This window comes from Chanodichthys erythropterus, chromosome 13, assembly GCF_024489055.1.
Source record: "Chanodichthys erythropterus isolate Z2021 chromosome 13, ASM2448905v1, whole genome shotgun sequence".
Classification (NCBI taxonomy): Eukaryota; Metazoa; Chordata; class Actinopteri; order Cypriniformes; family Xenocyprididae; genus Chanodichthys; species Chanodichthys erythropterus.
The window spans coordinates 37,283,346-37,303,301 of record NC_090233.1 but is presented as its reverse complement, the minus strand read 5'-3'; the positions used below and the strand labels follow the sequence as shown (position 1 = coordinate 37,303,301).

The 19,956-nt window shown below is 35.8% G+C and overlaps 1 protein-coding gene across 4 annotated transcripts in view; it reads right to left on the bottom strand.

Moving 5' to 3' along the window:
* The window catches only part of ar (androgen receptor), a 120,112-nt gene that overhangs the window by 64,271 nt on the left and 35,885 nt on the right, over window positions 1-19,956 (bottom strand). For 2 of the 4 annotated variants that reach the window (XM_067405470.1, XM_067405472.1), the window contains 2 exons: window positions 15,319-15,470; window positions 11,164-11,298 (listed from right to left, as the gene is read on the bottom strand). In XM_067405470.1, the coding sequence (XP_067261571.1) occupies window positions 11,164-11,298; window positions 15,319-15,470 (287 nt within the window). The remainder of the gene's footprint in view (window positions 1-11,163; window positions 11,299-15,318; window positions 15,471-19,956) is intronic. The other 2 variants (XM_067405471.1, XM_067405473.1) reach the window with 1 other exon arrangement.

The following is a 19,956-nucleotide window of genomic DNA, read 5'->3' as shown; positions in this document are numbered from 1 at the left end:
ATTCATAGAATATTATTAGAGAAAGTTTTTACAGTTTTTTACGATTGCTTACACTTAAAATAACACACAGTTACGGAAACTCTACACTCAAAGAAAAAACCTTAGCCCAGATCTGCACGACTACAAACCCAATTCCAAAAAAGTTGGGACACTGTACAAATTGTGAATAAAAAAGGAATGCAATAATTTACAAATATCATAAACTTATATTTTATTCACAACAGAATATAGATAACATATCAAATGTTGAAAGTGAGACATTCTGTAGTGTTATGCCAAATACATACACATTCCAGAGGTAGCAATAAGAGGCCGGAAAAGTTAAATGTACATATAAGGAACAGCTGGAGGACCAATTTACAACTCATTAGGTCAATTGGCAACATGATTGGGTATAAAAAGAGCCTCTCAGAGTGGCAGTGTCTCTCAGAAGTAAAGATGGGCAGAGGATCACCAATTCCCCCAATGCTGCGGCAAAAAAATAGTGGAGCAATATCAGAAAGGAGTTTCTCAGAGAAAAATTGCAAAGAGTTTGAAGTTATCATCATCTATGGTGCATAATATCATCCAAAGATTCAGAGAATCTGGAACAATCTCTGTGCGTAAGGGTCAAGGCCGGAAAACCATGATGCCCGTGATCTTTGGGCCCTTAGATGGCACTGCATCACATACAGGAATGCTACTGTAATGGAAATCACAACATGGGCTCACAACACAATCCACCGTGCCATTCGCCGTTGCCGGCTAAAACTCTATAGGTCAAAAAAGAAGCCATATCTAAACATGATCCAGAAGCGCAGGCGTTTTCTCTGGGCCAAGGCTCATTTAAAATGAACTGTGGCAAAGTGCAAAACTGTTCTGTGGTCAGACTAATCAAAATTTTAAGTTCTTTTTGGAAAACTGGGATGCCATGTCATCTGGACTAAAGAGGGCAAGGACAACCCAACTTGTTATCAGCGCTCAGTGCAGAAGCCTGCATCTCTGATGGTATGGGGTTGCATGAGTGCGTGTGGCATGGGCAGCTTACACATCTGGAAAGGCACCATCAATGCTGAAAGGTATATCCAAGTTCTAGGACAACATACGCTCCCATCCAGACATCGTCTCTTTCAGGGAAGACCTTGCATTTTCCAACATGACAATGCCAGACCACATACTGCATCAATTACAACATCATGGCTGCATAGAAGAAGGATCCGGGTACTGAAATGACCAGCCTGCAGTCCAGATCTTTCACCCATAGAAAACATTTGGCGCATCATAAAGAGGAAGATGCGACAAAGAAGACCTAAGACAGTTGAGCAACTAGAAGCCCGTATCAGACAACATTCCTATTTCTAAACTTGAGCAACTTGTCTCCACAGTCCCCAGACATTTGCAGACTGTTATAAAAAGAATAGGGGATGGTAAACATGGCCTTGTCCCAACTTTTTGTTGATGATGATGCCTTGAAATTTAAAATCAACTTATTTTTCCCTTAAAATTATACATTTTCTCAGTTTAAACATTTGATATATCATCTATGTTGTATTCTGAATAAAATATGGAAATTTGAAACTTCCACATCATTGCATTCTGTTTTTATTCACAATTTGTACAGTGTCCCAACTTTTTTGGAATCAGGTTTGTATAAGCATATTCTCAGTCTCACACTTTTTGCAAAACACTACACACATTGTTTTGCACAACACTAAACACACTTCTCTACATTAGACACAGAAATCTAACATGATGTCACTTCTTTGCCATTTCAAGACACTGCTTTCCAAAATACCACACCTAAAACCAATCGATCAAACACCATCAGGTGTGCTGACACTTACAGTAGGTGCTTAACTGTAAACTCAATAATCAGGTGCAAGTACTATAAAAAGGCAAAAGGTGAGTTTGTCTCTTCAACAAAATGGAAGGCAGCGTTGCAGTAAGAGGGAGAGGGAGAAACAACATTTTGAATGTCCCAGGCCAACGTGGTGGTAACATCACAATATAGGTTGCAATCACACAGAATGTGGTCCTCCACCAACATGCCAACTTAGGCCCTTACAACTTGGCCCACATATTCACATTTTAGGAGAGAGAAGATGAGATACATTGTCATATGGGATAATGTAAATTTCCACTTATTTGCTCTGGTCCAGCTGGTTTTCATTAGCATCCACAATTTTCACTCCAATACCTCCCACCATACTGTCCCTTCTGAGGAGGTTTTTTGTTGTTGTTGTTTGTTTTGTTTTGGGTTTTTTTTGCATGGAAGGTTTACAATCACCAGCCCTATGTCAAGATAGCCCTCCTTCAAGCCATAGAGAAGGCCTGTGACCTAACTGATGCAGGGTCTGTCCAAGGATGGATTCACGTTTCAAGAAGATTCTTCCCTCACTGTCTTGCGAGAGAGGACATCGCCTGTGATGTGGATGAAGTGCTATGGCCAGATCCAGCTAGGCCAGAGATGATGCTTAGGTGTTTTTTCTATTTTTTTCTTTTGTTTTATCTCCACAAATGTTTTTGTTCGTGTACTATATTGCATTTAGAATATGTTCTGATTTTCAGTGCAAAATGTAACCTTTGGAAAGGCATGGATGTATTGAATGGTTTTACATTGTGGTGAGAAATAAATATTTTCATAAATGTGCAGTACTGGGGCCCGTTTCAATAAGGAGGGTCAACCAACTCTGAGTTAAAACTTGAACTCTTGAGTTGACTTACTCTGAGATGGGAAACTCTGAGTTTTCAGTTTCAGAACAGCTGAATTGAGTTAGTTCAATCGACTCTGAGTAGGTTGACTCTGAGTTAAGCGCGTGCACCGTGACTATGAAAAGCCATCATCAATGGAGCTCCGATATTATGGTTCACCATGGCAACAGTACGTGACAAAAAGATGTCTGCATACTTCAGTCAATGCAAGTTTAATTCTTATCACTGTTATAATATCAAAGGTGAAAACTGGTAGAATGGTAAGTTATTGAACTAATATTTATTTTCATGGTATCCCACATGCAAAAAAAGAAGAAAAAAATTATAATTTAACTGGATGCAATAATAAGAGTGTAAATGATTGTATCATTATTAAACACTCGTTAGGCAATTTACTTCCACTTTTAGAACATTTTCTTCATTTTTATTGAAAATAAATGCCTTTCTTATGTGATGGGAAAAGGGAGAATAGCAAGCTCTGCAAAAGGCAGATTTGAACCCAGTCAATCGCATCACAAGTTAATTATCTGCACCCATCACACTGCTTACACCACTGCAGCCACAAGAATGTGTGTCAATTTTAACCTGGTTTGACATTGGTGGGTGGAGCTACTGTAAATTTGCAATTAGTAATAGACACTCCGAATAATCTTGTTTTCCGTTTTGCATTAAGATTTTTTTATTAACACACTGGCAGATATTGATCATTTTACTTAAGTAAAATGCACTTAATTTAGATCCCCCCAGGAAACAAGACTTTTCTTATATAATTTTCTTATATGCAAAATCCATCTTGATTTAAGAATATTTGTACTTGAAATAGGCTTGACTTAACCTGCTTTCTCAGGTTTGACATACCTCCCATTCTGAAACGGAAAACACAGAGTTTTGCTAATGGGGTGTGTGGATCTGTGAATTGTGTGTTTTGACAAAATGAGCCTTGTTTTTAAAACTGTGCTTAAGCAATCGTAAAAAACTGTAAAATGCAAATAGCATAAGTCAAAGCACAAGTCTTGCTCAATATTTTGAATCAGTTTTTATTTTTATATATTTATATATTTTTTATAATGACACCTCACTTTCTATTTACAGATTTTAAAGTTATTTGCTACAGCGCTTAGTTAACAGGCCTGGACTGAGGCTAAAATTTGGCCCTGGACAAATCCAGACCATCTGGCCCATGAGTTGACGGAAGTTAGCCTATTTTCATACGCTGCGTAATATCATTGCGCTTGCTGCACCCATGGTACGGCAGCAAAGTTACTTGATTAGTACGCCGGAATGAGAGTATAGTTCCTAGCCATATCGGCCTAGAAATTCACAACTTTTCATTTTCCGTCGGTCTTAGTATACAATGTAACAACAGCACAGTCGAGTTTTAAATAGGAAAAATATCAAAACTCTTTGGTCATTTTTTGAGCGAGATGCTAACGGTCTAATCAGATTCAATGATCTATGCTAAGCTGCAGTTAAAAGTGCTACTGCCAGACCCAGAGATCAGCTGAATGGATCTGAAAATGGTAAAACTCAACTGTTTAACTCTAGGGGAGTTGGAAAATTAGCCTATTTTCAAAAATAGTGGCATTTTTCTTTAAAGTAAATTTATTGCTATTAAATTTTGTCATCATTTAACAGTTTATGTAATACAGTGATATTTATATTTTACCTCATTAAATTAATGTTTTACTTCAAGTAATATTTGAACAATTCTAAAGTTTAACTATTAGTAAAGTTGTGGTAGTCAAAGGTAAAATCATGCTCCTCTTTACCATGGTTTCTGAAATAAATAAATTATAATAAACTATAGAATTGTTATAAAAACAATGTAAAAACATGGAGAAACTACAAATACAACCTCTATTCAGGTGATTTATATTTCCGGATATTTATTGTTATTACAAACCGCAAGAATGTTACAGAAATTCCCTCAAAAATCCTACAGAGTTCGTACATGCAAGGTAAATTATTATAAGGGTACTAGATTTACCCCGTCATGCAGTTTACATGGCTATAGGTGTTTTCAGCTAGCTAGATTCACCACCCAATTGTATAACAGCAAGGAACGGGTCTTCTTCACTTTCCGTGCATGGACGCATCTCGCACGCAGTCATGTCCACCATATTTCAAAATATTCTCAACCACAGATGTGAGCGGAATCAGCAGATGACCGAGTTCAACACATGCACAGTACAATTTTTTCTATATTCTACCAGACATTGTGTCATCAACAGGACATTCGCTGGGCAGGAAAAATAGTGCATCCACCATTGCAACATAATTCAGAAGATACAACAAGAGAACAAGAATCAAAAACGATGGAGAAGGATATGTTTACTCGTCTTGTTTTTGAATTGCTCTTTCCACACGCTTCTTCGACGACTGGACTGCACGCGGACAGGGTGTGCGGACACCGAAAATTACGTCATGCAAACGGTACACCAGGGGCGTAAATTTCATCTGACAGTAGGGGGGGGACAATAAACATAAAAAATTTTTTAAGAGCAATTTTTGAAGGAGACACAAATAACACAGCCAAAATTTTACTAATAAAGAATATATGTAATGTTACACAGAAGAAAACCTACTATTATTAGTGTAGCATGGAGTCTGCCATTATGCTCATTGTTTCTCTTTGGTTCAAGGAAAAAACCTGACTAAGTTGGCCAAAATTTTCGTCAAAATCTCATATATATATATATATATATATATATATATATATATATATATATATATATATATATATATATATATATATATATATATATATATATATATATATATATATATATATATATATTTATTTATTTATTTTTTTTTTTTAAGTTGTTTACAACCAAGTCACCAAAATACGATGAATACCAAAGTCCCTTTTAGTCTTTGTGAATACACACTGAGCATAACCGAACACACAACAGAAAATCTATTAGCCTTATTACAGTTGACATATTCTTTTTACAGTGTTAATTGTTGTTGGTGTGGGTGACTTATCTTATAATATCCAACAAGCTATGGTAAACAAGCTAGGTAACATTATAATCGCTAAAATAGCGGACTCACGGGGGGGAAAAAATCAAACCACTGTGAGGCAAGGGAGGGGTGACTCAAAATGTTTCTAAACTTAAAACGCCCGTTTGCGTTTGTATTGCTTCACTACTTACATAATTATTTTAAGTTTATATAATTTATGTACAATACTTAGCGTGGTTATTAATTTTATAACACTCAGATATGAAATATGAACTGTGCTTTTAATATACTATCTCTCTTAAAAAATTTATTTAGATACTACTTATAGTACATTTGAACCCATAGTGTACTACAAGTAGTAACTAAATATATTTTTTAAATACAGAGATAGTATATTAAAAGCACATTTTAGTTCATATTTCATGGTGTCTCAAAATAGCATAGTTGAGTACACTTAGATGTTCTTAAGATTATCTTAAGAAGTGCTAAAGAAGAATTTGTAGTATATTAAGTACAAAATTAGTGCAAATAGAGCACTTTAAGTACATTATTGAAATGTACTTTTTTTTCACCTGGGGCATTGCACGTATTTGCAGCGCATTGCAGCCACTCTAGTCAATGCTTGTGTTTACACCAGCCACGCCACATCACGTTTAAGAAGTGTCCTAGAAGAGGCTCGTGGCATAGCTTCGCTAAAGATAGGCGGCAAGTCTATTTTTCATGGATGCTGCATCCAAGCCATGCAGCTCAAATACAAAATACAAAATAATCACCCTGTGAAGACTCCTGCTCATATTTCACATCACTAGGAGGCCAGAAATTGACAAGATATTCAATTATATTTAATTTATACAGTGAAGACTATGCAGTGTTATTTTATATTTGATTATTCACTTTCTGTACCTGAATACTGTTAGACTTACCTGAAAAATATAAAGCACTGATTATTTCAGTTGTATCTTTGTTCTATTATATTTATTTATGCTTGTAATGTGTTCATTATTTTCTATTGCGGATTCACTCACAAAATAACCCCAATTATTCTAGAATGATTCATTCTTTCCAAATAGAGAAATTCAGAACGTGCTACATGGAGAATAATGCACGGCAGTCAGTTCATTTTTTTTTTTTTACTTGCCGTTTATCTGTTTTTGCAAATGAACTGTTCAAGTCTAAAACTGAATAGTATCTTAATATGTTTTCATATACCATGTTTTAATAAAGGATTAACTGTGAGCATGAAACGAATCTGAACTTTGCATAATTGCATCTCTTTTTTCTGTGTTTCTATGCCATCTGCCACTCTCTCTTACTGTATATCTCTCCTGTGGTGTCTTGCTCTCTTTCCCCCCCTCCTTCTTTTCTCTCATATGCCCCGTGACTTTCATCATGTATTCAATTTTCACCCAGACCCCTGATGATCTTACAGAGGAGCAGGAGACCATGTGACAGTGCTGTGTGTGTGTGTGTGTCAATGAGACAGTACTGTGAAAGGTGTTGAGATGTTGTTAATATGGCCTCCAGCTGCCAGAGAGGGTCTAGAGGGGCAAAAGTGCCATAATTCTATAATGTGCTGATAACACTCTTTCTCCTCTCTTTTCTCTACTCAGAGAGATAGCTCTCCTAATCCTCCCCATTCTGTCATTTTTTTCTTTTAGTTCCTTTGGAAATACCTCACATCTCTAACATTTTCTGCCAAACTTTAGTCTCTCTCACACTCTTTCTCGGTTCCGTCTCCTCCTGTAATTTAGACACTGATGGAAGTTGTTACTGATTTGACTGATTACAGAATAATACATGCTCTCTCTTCATCTCCCGTTCTGCATGTGCTCTATAATAACTCAAGATAGGTGCTTTAGACTTGGTGTCCAACTGAAAGCAGATCTCACCTCCTCTTTTATATCCCTCACTGTGCCTCCACCTCTTCTGCAATCAAAGAAAACAACCTCTGCACGGTGTAATGCTGCCCTATATCAGCAGCCTGAGAACATTTCAATATGATAACTGCGGGTCATTGTCACTAAGTCAAGAAGCCTGCCTGCTAAAAAACGTACTGCTTGATTAACTGAAAGCCATGCATTACTTCACGAGACAGCACACCTGAGGAATAATTTGGAGAGGTTCCTCTCAGATTATTTTTCCAATTTCTATGTAATTTTATCTAATATGCACAAGCCTCTATAGAAAACCTCTGGCTTCACATCAAATACGGCAGTGGATGTTCTAGATAAACAGTAGCAATTATTTGCAGTTTATCAAGGTCAAGGTGCTTCTGTCTATATTTGCATGCACACAATCTTGGCAAAGTTCTGCCACGTAAACCCTTCACTTGACATCTGTACTTTCCTGACTACATTGAATTTCTTTATTGATGAATAATTTGTCTGCTATAAGCTAAATCTATGCACTTATAAAGGAACCTCAAGACACTCTGAGCTGTAACTGTTATATGAATACTGTTGCACCAAATCAGCATATTATGGTGTTTTCTACTGCATGATACGATTCGACTTCAGGATTATTTAATACAATTATAAAAAAAATATGGCTTGCTGCATTAATGGTCAAGACTTGAGACAGATGCGTAAGATAAACAGAACACACGTTGTTGGATCATCTTGGCACTGGCTAAAAGGTTTGTTCATGAGATTAACTACAATGACAAGGGTGGTAGGATATAAAACTCAGACAGCACTGCTTGGATATTATAACTTAAACTGCTGCATTTTTGAAAAATTATACTTTGGACGCGGACGCATTTGTTTGTTAGATATATACGATCATATACAGCTTCACAACATAAAGCATAAAACACACTGCTCAGGTTGCATAACTTCTTGAAGAACGATGATGGAGAGCAGATCATTCAGAAGAAATGTGATGCAAACAATGGATAATATATCAATATTTCATGGATATATCACTCTTTTGTGGACAAAATGGATGCTCATGGACATTTTACCCAAGTGCCACAGATTCATTTTGCGATCACTATTTCATTATAAAGGTATGAAGTCCCCTTTGATTTTTCATGTTGTCATGTGCACACCCGACACAAATTACAATTACTGGTGCTGGAGCATCTATATCGTAAAAAAGACACCGTAGATTGACAGTAAACTTTTTGAACTTTCTAATGATATAACTTGTTATCTTTATATAACTTATCTTTATTAACTTTACTAATAAAGATAAGTTATATTCTAAGATAGATAGATAGCTCCTTTGCCTGATAACATGATCACGTCGAGCTAGGCGGGCGTGGTTTCAGCAACCAGGCACCTCAGTTCGAACCACGTCCTGCCTCTTTATCCATTTTCAGTTATTCGGGAGTGACGTGTGGTGACGCGCTGCGAAGATGACAGTGGCCTCATTTTCGCTTCAGAAATCTACCGGTGACATCGCGACACTACGTCCATATTTTTTTACAGTCTATGATTGGTACGGCATGTTTGCGTGTAGGTGGTACTATTTAAGCTAGCCGTACCGTGCCGTACCGAGCTGTACCATGCAGTGGAATAGCGCCAAAAAGTGAGCCGTACTGAACCATGCAGTGGAAAAGCACCATTAGAATGATTTCTGAAGGATCATGTGACACTAAAGACTGAAGTAATGGCTGCTGAAAACTCACCTTTGCCATCACAGGAATAAATGACATTTTAAAATATATTCAATATATTTTTGATCAAATAAATTGTAGCCTTGGTGAGCAATTCTTACAAATCTTTTTGTCGCTTTTCCAGCATCAATGAAGAAACTTATTTAAGATTTTAAAGATGTAATTGGTACTTAAGCAGTACTAAAGAAATACTCTTTAAATTATAGTTTAATCAGTCTATTAATTCTGGGTTTGAGTCAAGATGGAGACAGATTCAGATCCAGAGTTAATTTCATCCATTCAAAGAATGAGACAGAAAGACAGAGAGATTCAGTGATCACAATCAAGCTGATTGGATATCATTACCCAGTGACCTACTGTATACAGTCAATTGAAAAAAGTCATGAAATACACTTTGGAAAAGTCCTAATGAATTGAAATGGCCCTTTTCTCTGGAATGTCTTTTCATGAAGGTTAAGTATGCTGTAAATTAACTGATAAAATCTACATGCAATAAGCTGTGCGTCAATTACTTCTGATCCATTATCTATTGCTGACTGCAAATCACATAAAATTGTATTAAATTAGTCAAAGCCCACAGGGAGAGAGAGGGAGACCTCTTAATGCAGACCAGAGAGATAAACCCCCTAATTATTCATCAATAATTCAACAGAGGGAGAGTGAGATCAAGGAGAGATGCAAAGCTGACATCACTACTTCAGTATGGTTCCCTACAGATGATTTGAAGACACACGCATTCTTTCTTTTTCTCTCTCAAAGCAGTCGTTAAAAATCTCGGCTGCTATAGAACTGCATTACCATTACAACTCATATCTAAAGATTCAGAGCTTCACACACACAAAGAGTCTAACACTTGCCAGGTACTATATCCTAGTATGAATTGGCTTTGAAGAGTAAATAAAACTGGTGAGTTACTCTTCAGTTAGTGTTGCAAATGTTGCAAAAAGGTAATTTTGGACCCTGTATGCACATATACACAGTTTCTTTATGAGCACTTGGCAAACTGCCAAAAGTCTAAATGATCTTCTGTAGATGGCTTAATAGTGATATAACATCTGTCATGTTATATTACATCAACTCAAATCAAATCCCATTTTACATATCATCACGCGACCAGGGCCAGTGGAATTTGTTTCCATGACTTAAAGGGACAACCTAGGGTAAGACGGCTTACTCCTTACAGTGATCGAGCCATCAAACTTCTCATTATTATGCCTGGGCTGTAAAGGAATAGTTCTCCCAACAATGTCATTATTGAAATGTAAATCACTCTTCTCTGCTAAGGTCATTTCAGGTCATTTTGTGAACAAATTGTTCTTTTGAGTCAGTTATTTTCCATGATTGATCTAAGTGACTGTGAGTTTCACAAATCAAACTGAATGATTCGCTCACAAATTGGACTGATTCGGTTCGCAACAGGATGATTCACAGCAGTTCTCTCCCCACTGGAGGGGAAGAAAAGTGACTTAAAATTTGCCCTGCTCCTCACACATAAAAATCACACATATAAAAAATAGCAATGTTTCAAAAGACTTGGAAAATAGCGCACAAATAGAAATGACTACTTTCACAGTGCTTCTACAGTGCTCTTAAACTTTTACAGTACTCTTACAGTGTTTTTTTTTTTTTTTTTTTTTAAGTTGTGGTTACAATGAACTATTGTAAAAGGTGAAAAGAAAAAGAAAAAAATGTTTGTGAAGAATTTTCAAAATTTGAACAAAATGTAAAATGTCTTTTTTCCAGAGAAGAATGAAAATATAAAGATTTTGGACAACATGTATTAATTAAGTAAGTATTAATTATTAATTTTGGTGTGAACTATCCCTATAACCATTATACAATGCATAAGAGTAGAGCATATTTGACAATTTGTCACAGGAATTTACCTCCCAGGGTCATCCCAGCCTCAAAACACCTCTTTAGACGGCAGGATGGGCAGTTCTTCCTCCTCAGTTTATCTATGGTGCAGTCATTCCTGCTAGCGCAGAGATACTTCTGCTTCCCTAAGAGAAGAAACAGAACTTCTTCAGAAGTTTTACCTTAGTTTGAGTCAGTTGGCAGCCAAAGTAAAGCCCCAGAAAGGATAGAGTTCGGAGCATCACATTTACACCAAGATAAAGCGTAGATCAGAATAAAAATAGAGAACACACACACACACAACTCTCCAATTAGAGGGAGCTGTTAACGTGACAAGCCAGTCTGATAGGTCACAGCCCTCACTCTGGGCACTCGAGGACAGCCAAACTAAAAGTGCAGAGTGAGATTTGAAAAGAGGTTCTGTTGTGTGTGTGTGTGTGTTCTTGAATACATGGTTTATGAGGACACAGATGTGTATAATGACATGGGTGTTACAATGTAAACATGGTTTACGTGCACACATAGACATTAAAAGGGGGCTTGAGCACCTGCCCTTTTTCTTCCTCGAGAGAAAGTGCCCTTTTTTTTTTTTGCTGGCTGGCAACTTGTGACAACTATCCCCGGGAAAAGAGAAGCGAAAAAGAAAAAAGCCCTAGATTAATTCCGTGCATCTCTTTCAGGTAGCCTATGTATGTTCACAAATGTGGAATTTTTGGATATTTAAGGCTGAGATTATTTATGCATTTAATGCCACGTTAATAATTTGACCGCCAGCAACACATCTGCCTGATTTGATACTGATTCAATTTATGTCATATTATAATTTCAATTATTTTAATGTGATATGCATTGCATTTTGAACCATGGTAAAGATATCTGTAGGGCTGTCAATACCGGAAGAGGAGTATTCCATGGACGCGAAACCATGAACTGCATTATTAGACAGTTTTCTAAAGATACATGATTTATTAAAAGCATTTAAAAACATAATACAACATTGCATAAAGGATTAGTCCACTTTTAAATAAAATTTTCCTGACTATTTACTCACCCCCATGTCATCCAAGATGTTCATGTCTTTCTTTCTTCAGTTGAAAAGAAATTAATGTTTTTGATGAAAACATTCCAGGATTTTTGTCCATATAGTGGATTTCAACGGCTACCAACAGGTTGAAGGCCCAAATTACAGTTTCAGTGCAGCTTCAAAGGGATTTAAACGATACCAGACGAGGAATAAGAGTCTTATCTAGCGAATCGATCAGTCATTTTAAAAAAAAATACAACTGTTTATGCTTTATAAACACAAAATATTGCCTTGAACGTGCTTCTGGTTTCTGCATTCTTCAAAATGCTTACACTGAATGTCCTACGCCTTCCCTATTCAATTTACGGAAAAAAAACTAAACTAGTGCCGCGTTCGTTCCGTAAATAGAATAGGAAAGGCGTAGGACATACAGCGTAAGCGTTTTGAAGAATGCGGAAACCGGAAGTACGTATTATTTTAAGTACGTTGTATTTTTTGAAAATGACCAATAATTTCGCTAGGTAAGACCCTTATTTCTGGTATCATTTAAAGCTTTTGAAGCTGCACTGAAACTGTAATTTTGACCTTCAACCGTCTGGAGGCCACTGAAGTCCACTATAAGGAGAATAATCCTGGAATGTTTTCATCAAAAACCTTAATTTCTTTTCTACTGATGAAAGAAAGACATGAACATCTTGGATGACATGGGGGTGAGTAAATTATCAGGAAAAGTTTATTTAAAAGTAGACTAATCCTATAATGCTATCATATTTAAATCTACACTTACACAGGAGAATACATCAATACAAGTTTAAACCCTTGCTCTGAGTGTGCATGGTTTGATGTCCACATATTCTTGTCGAAGAAATTACAGTGGATGTAGCATTTCTATCATAAAGACTAACTAACATTGTTTAACTAATGTCCCTCTCTTTGGTGCAGTCATTTATTCTAAATATATAGCTACTTGAAAATAGTAGTGTAGAAAACATGCACATTGTGACATAATTTCCTTTGCTGTTGCCTGCTCTTGTGATAAACCTAGTGAATACAAAAGAAGACCATGGTTTCTGTGTGAACTGATTATTTTGTAGAAATCTATGGAGTATGAAACAACTGCATGAGTATGAGGGAATTAAAATAAATTGGTAAGGAAGTTGTCTTGTTGTCTTGATATATTTAATGTTTTGTTTATTATTTTTTTAAATAATTATGAGAAGTGCTCTTTTTTCCACTTGCCCCTGCCCCCCAAAATGTCTGTGCACGTCCCTGGTTTCCAGTGATGGGTAGGTTTAGGGGTAGGGGTAGGGGAGAGTGGGGTAGCGTAGGGAGAATATACAGTTTGTACAGAATAAAAACCATTACGCCTATGGAGAGTGCCCATAAACCATGTGTGTGTGTGTGTGTGTGTGTGTGTGTGTGTGTGTGTGCGTGTGTGTGTGTGTGTGTTTGTCTTAATCAGCAATACAGAGCAACCACTAAAGTAACCTACGCAACTGCAGTCAGGTCTGACATAAAATTACAATGAGATATAACAGACATCCACTGCCAAACCTACATACAATTAAAACAAAATGTGAAAAATCACCATGATAATCAGGTTTTACACAATACCAAACTGTCATCAGAGTTTGAGTGCAATATTCATTTAAAGCTGAAGAGTGTCATTTAAAATGCTTTATTTTTAAATGCATTTTTAAATGCTTAAATGCTTTTTTTCTGGTATGTTTGAAAACAGTGATTATTTTCTGCAACTGATGCTAAGTCAATTTAAACAAATTCAGAAATCCTTCTCTAAACTTACAGATCTATCAACAGTTTTTTATAAATGACAATAGGGAGGCCAGAATAAGACTTCTCCCACATAATTGTCTGTCTCCACTGCTGAAACAGTACAATAGTGTATATTTCTGTATCTGATTAAAGTACATTGTTGGCTGTGGGGCAAGACCTTTTAACGCTGCTTAACTCTGATAAATTGTTTTGTTCCACAATCTCTGTGGGTGTTCAAAGCAAAAAGGTCATCATTTTATCTGAAGTGTGTATTATACCCTGCAACTTAAAGTATTTCCATGATGAACATGGGTTTACATAGCTTAAACATGATTAAACTTTGCACACTTATACGCATCCTAAAAGTATCATTGATGTATATTATTTTTTTATATTTATAATGTGTATATTTATATGCATATATTCAGTCTAAAAAAAAGTCATCATTTATCCTCATTTTATTCCAAATGTTTATGACGTACACTACTGTTTGAAAGTTTGAGTCAGTAAGATTTCTCTTCTGCTCACCAATGCAGCACTTATTTGATCAAAAATACAGTAATATTGTGAACAATTATTACAATTTAAAATAGCTGTAATTTATTCCCACTCAATAACATTTCTTACTTACAACACGAATTCCGAAAATGTTGGGACATTTTGTTTTAAATTTGAATAAAAAAACGAAAAGTAAAAGACTTTCAAATCACACGAGCCAATATTTAATTCACAATAGAACATAGATAACATAACAAATGTTTATACAGAGAAATTTTACATTTCTATTCACTAAATGAGCTCATTTCAAATTTGATGCCTGCTACAGGTCTCAAAATAGTTGGCAATAGTTTGGTTTGGGTGAGGAAATGAATATGAGACGTGAATAATGCTCAAATATATGATTAAGTGTTTAGGTCTCACTGATTACTGATATTTTTATGACAGGTCTTTGCACATATCACAGCCAAGTCTGCATTTAGTAAGGTTGTACGCACTCGATTTTCACTGCGACACTTTCTTTTGGGTAACATAATAGGGAAAGAATGTGTCCCTAATTTGTGTATATAGACACAAAGTGTTGCCTACTTGCTCTCTCTTTCTTTCTCTCTCCAACTTAATTTCTGAATGCATGTGTAAAATGTGCCAATTGTTGATATTTTAAATGACATGATAAAAAAAAAAACAATAAAAGCTGTACTGGACACATGGTCAAAAGTATATTAATTTGTGAAAAGGCTATATCGCATGTAATGTGGCTTTAATGACAGTTTATAGCTTTAATTAAAAGTTCTAATTAAAGTGAATAGTCCTCACATCCAGGGAATATATTTAGCCTTTAATACAATCCAAAGCCAGACTTTTGTTATAATGGGTGTGTTTATGTTACCCTCAGCAGCTCTCTTAAAGAACACTTTGCAGCTTCCGCAAGTGAGAGCTCCATAGTGACATCCAGACGCTTCATCAGAGCAGATTAGGCATGTCCTTTGAGGAGGAAGGAAAAACTCCATTGGGAAAATGTCACTCCTCCCGCCATCAAACCTAAGAATAAAAACACAGCATAAAATAATGACATGACAAAACACTGACATAAATGTTCTGTTCTCTGTTATATCAGCAAATATCAGCAGAGAAAAACAAATATACTGCAAACATGGTACTTTTATTTCCACTGAAAAAATACGAGATCCATTATCAGTAATTTGAACAGGACAGGAGTACTAGCTGTCATCCAAACAAGCACAGAAATATACGAATTATTGATGCGTATTTGTCTGCACATGTACATTCACATTATTGAACAGAATAAAAATAGTGTAGTTCGCAGCCAAATTTCTCGCAAGTTTTACATCAATTGTCCAGTGTGCGGCTGCTAAATTAGAAATGTCATTTGCAGGTCCAGCACTCAGTGATAACATTCCTTGTGAAAACGCAAAATTGAAAGAAGGTGTATGCGCCTATGTGTGTGTCAGTGGCCAAATGATGGTGGTAAGTAGAGGTGACTTTATCCTAATGCAAGTGCCAGGTCTCAAAAGAAGGGTAATAACTGCTTTATTGCTTTAGGAATGATGGAAAGATTCTGAGTTAAAGAGAGTCATTCAGTATCATTATTCTGTTCTGATGATGGCAGCCAATTCTGTCACCACACACATAGTGAGAAAGGAAAAGTGAACGGAATGACTGAGATTAGGAGAAGGGCATATTTCTGATATTTTCTTGGCTGTCTAGAACAAGTAGTCAAACTTTGTACATTTACAACTTTGTGTAAAGGAGAGAGTAATATATATATATATATATATATATATATATATATATATATATATATATATATATAGAGAGAGATAGATAGATAGATAGATAGATAGATAGATAGATAGATAGATAGATAGATAGATAGATAGATAGATAGATAGATAGATAGATAGATAGATATAAAACTTGAAACTGAGAGCTGAGGTGATGTATTACGTCAACCCAAGCCTATATAAAAAAACAACACCTCATCGAAATCTCACTGTCACTTTTGTTTTACTCTCTGTTTTCACCTTTTTATCATACACACACACAGACAGTTTGGTGCTGATGGTTCACGCCATTTCCGAGAGTCTAACAACAAAGACAGATCAACCTGTGGAAGAATGGATGGATGGAAGGACGCCCAACTCAAATGTATTATCGCAGGAAATGTATTATGGTAAATTACTATACTACTGGTCAGGAAGATTTTTTAATGTTTTAAAAGAAGTCTCTTCTGCTCACCAAGGCTTCATTTATTTGATCCAAAATACAGCAAAAACAGTAATATTGTGAAATATTTCTACAATTTAAAATAACTATTTTCTATTTGAAAATATTTTAAAATGCAATTTATTTCTGTGTTGGCAAAGCTGAATTTTCAGCATAATTACTTTGCTGCTCGAGAAACATTTATTATTATTATCAATATTGAAAACAGTTTTGTAAAAGTTTTTCAGTGGTATTTGATGAATATAAAGTTCAAAAGAACAGCACTTATCTGAAATAGAAAGCTTTTGTAACATCATCACTTCCGTTCTAAAGTTTTTTTTTTTTTTTTTTGAAAGAAATTAAAGAAATTAATACTTTTATTCAGCAAGGATGCATTAAATTGATCAAAAGTGACAGTATAGACATTTATAATGTTGCAAAAGCATTATATTTCAGATAAATTCTTTCTATTCATCAAATAATCCTGAAAAAAAGCAAAACTGTTTTCAACATTGATAATAATAATAATAAATGTTTCTTGAGCAGCAAATCGGCATATTAGAATGATTTCTGAAGGATCATGTGACACTGAAGACTGGCGTAATGATACTGAAAATTAAGTTTTGCCAGCACAGAAATAAATTGCATTTTAAAATGTATTCAAATAGAAAACAGTTATTTTAAATTGTAAAAATATTTTACAATATTACTTTTTTGCTGTATTTTTTAACAAATAAATAAAGCCTTGGTGCCGTATTCACAAAACATCTTAAGGCTAAAAGTAGCTCCTAACTTCCCAATTTAGGAGAAACTCTAAAAAATAATGGCCTTGTCAGTGCTAATTTTAGGACTCCTAAATTTTTGCTCTAGTATTTCACAAAGCATTTTAAATCTGTGAAGTGTTAGGATTAGTCAAGAGGACTCCTAAATCACTAAGACCAAATCACAAACAATCCTAATCTACCTCAGCAATCCACCCACTGTACACTATTGAATAGCAATAGAGCCTTTGGTGCTGAACCTTTTCTTCATAAATGCAATACATATTTTGATTTATAGATTTGAATCTACCATAAAACTATTAATATTTAATAAATAAATCAATAATGTCCGATTACCTGTGGCAGTTGTTTTCACTAGTTCACACTTACAACAAATGATCGAATAGAATAAAAATATAATAACCATATTTGGCAGCTGAGATTGAGTAACGGGGTAGTGGAGGGATACAGAAAACTGTCAAGGAAACTATAGGTGAGTTGGCTCTCGTCTGTGTATATACAGTACACCTCCACTCAAGCTGATTAGATAGACCGTTTGAATGTGCTCCTCCCAAACTTTGTTTACAAAACATCATTTGTCACTTGAATTCTGCATTCTCTCGAAATGCAGACATGTAAGAGGCTGAAAATTAGCTGAACATATACTAGTTTAATTAGTGACACTGCATGCATTTTAAAACCTTTATTTGAATATGGCAACATTTTTATTTGCCATATTCCATATTTTATTCAACCTTAATTTGAATATGACAACATTTTTATTTTAAAATCTTTATTTGAATATGGCAACATTTGTGAATGTGAAAAATCTGTGGAATACTGCCAACAAAGATTTTAAAATTTTAAAATGTGCTAACTGCTAACATAAGCCGAGAGTCCTACAATATTATTGGTAAATTAAAACACATTTAACAGAGGCAAAATATTGAACAAATGAACACGTGTAGGAACTTTTGACTTTTACTGAAATCTGAGTTTTCTGTGGAACTCTGTGCAAATTCCAGGGGAGGCCTGCATATGGGTCATTCTCTGGAGGTGTTTTAGTTGTTTTACTCACACTACTGACCTGCTAGCTGTGGCACTTTCCAAACAAGCCATATCAATCGCAGGGTCTTGGTGTCTCTCACTATCAGCAATGTGGCCACTATTGCTTTGACCTCATGCAATGCCGTGTTTAAGAAGGTCACTCCGGCTAAAAATAAAGTCGCAATGAGGTTCCAAGCCAGAGCAGTCACATCACACACACTCAGGTGGTGTTGGTTTGCTCACACTTTCTATTTCCACTGACACATTCTTTAGTCTTCCTCATTACTGTAGATTAGACATAACCTGATAGCTTAACAACACTCAAATAACATATTTCAATACTAAATGGGGAGCACGTGTTTATCTTCACTCATGCTCAGTAAATTTATTGCCGTGCTGCGTGCTTCTGTAAGATTTCCGTTCATTTCCCATGCTGCCTTGACTGGTGTGAGACTTGCATTTGGCATTTGAGACTTGCATTCTCATTCCCTCTTCAGCACAGTAGGTAAATAAATGTTATTTGTTAGGTTTATGTTAGCGTCAATGGTATACAGACAAAATGAAAAACATATTTTTCCCACATGTAAAATTCATATTAAACTCTGAAAATGTTTCAGTGTTTTTTTTGTTTGTTTGTTTGTTTGTTTGTTTTGTCCATACAACTAAAGTCAATGGTGTCCAATTTTGTGTTAGACCCCACTGACTTTCACTGTATGCGTGGTTTGGAACAACATGAGGGTGAGTAAACGATGACAGAATTTTCATCACTCACATCAATGTCAGAGTTGTGATACCGACGAGATGTTTAGAGTATTGTTGTTCTCGGCATTATCAGCTCTTGTGAACTGAGCTCATATTGGCTGGTGTGTAATGACACCTAAATATAATAGAGAGACTCTGTGTGTGTGTGTGTGTGTGTGTGTGTGTGTGTGTGTGTGTGTGTGTGTGTGTGTGTGTGTGTGTGTGTGTGTGTGTGTGTGTGTGTGTGTGTGTGTGTGTGCGTGCGCGCTATTATTACTGATAAACGTAGAGTCAGGAAGGATGAAGTTAAGATCATGTCAGAACAAGTTTGTGTGTTTGTGTGTGAGAAGGGGACTGCACAACAACCAAAAGTTGATTGGACACAGAGTACAGACATAACTATACTCAGTGACATGAAATGTCAAGGGTGCACACAAGGACAAAAACATATCACTAAACCAAGCTCACACAAACACTCACATGCACGCCCTCTCTTTCACTTTTCCCCCGCCTTTTTTTCTTTCTCTTTGTCCCTTTTTCACACGCTTACCGTCAGAACAGTCTGGCACCGACTGAAGAAATAATTTAATTATACACTCTCACATGAATGAACACTTATGAATAATCTACGAATTACTTCAGTGTAATACGCTACACGAAGACAAACATGTGGGCTTAAGCACACTTTATCAGCACCGAGTTTAAATTATCTATTTCTTTCTTTCATTTTTCTTTCTTTCTTGTCTCTCTGT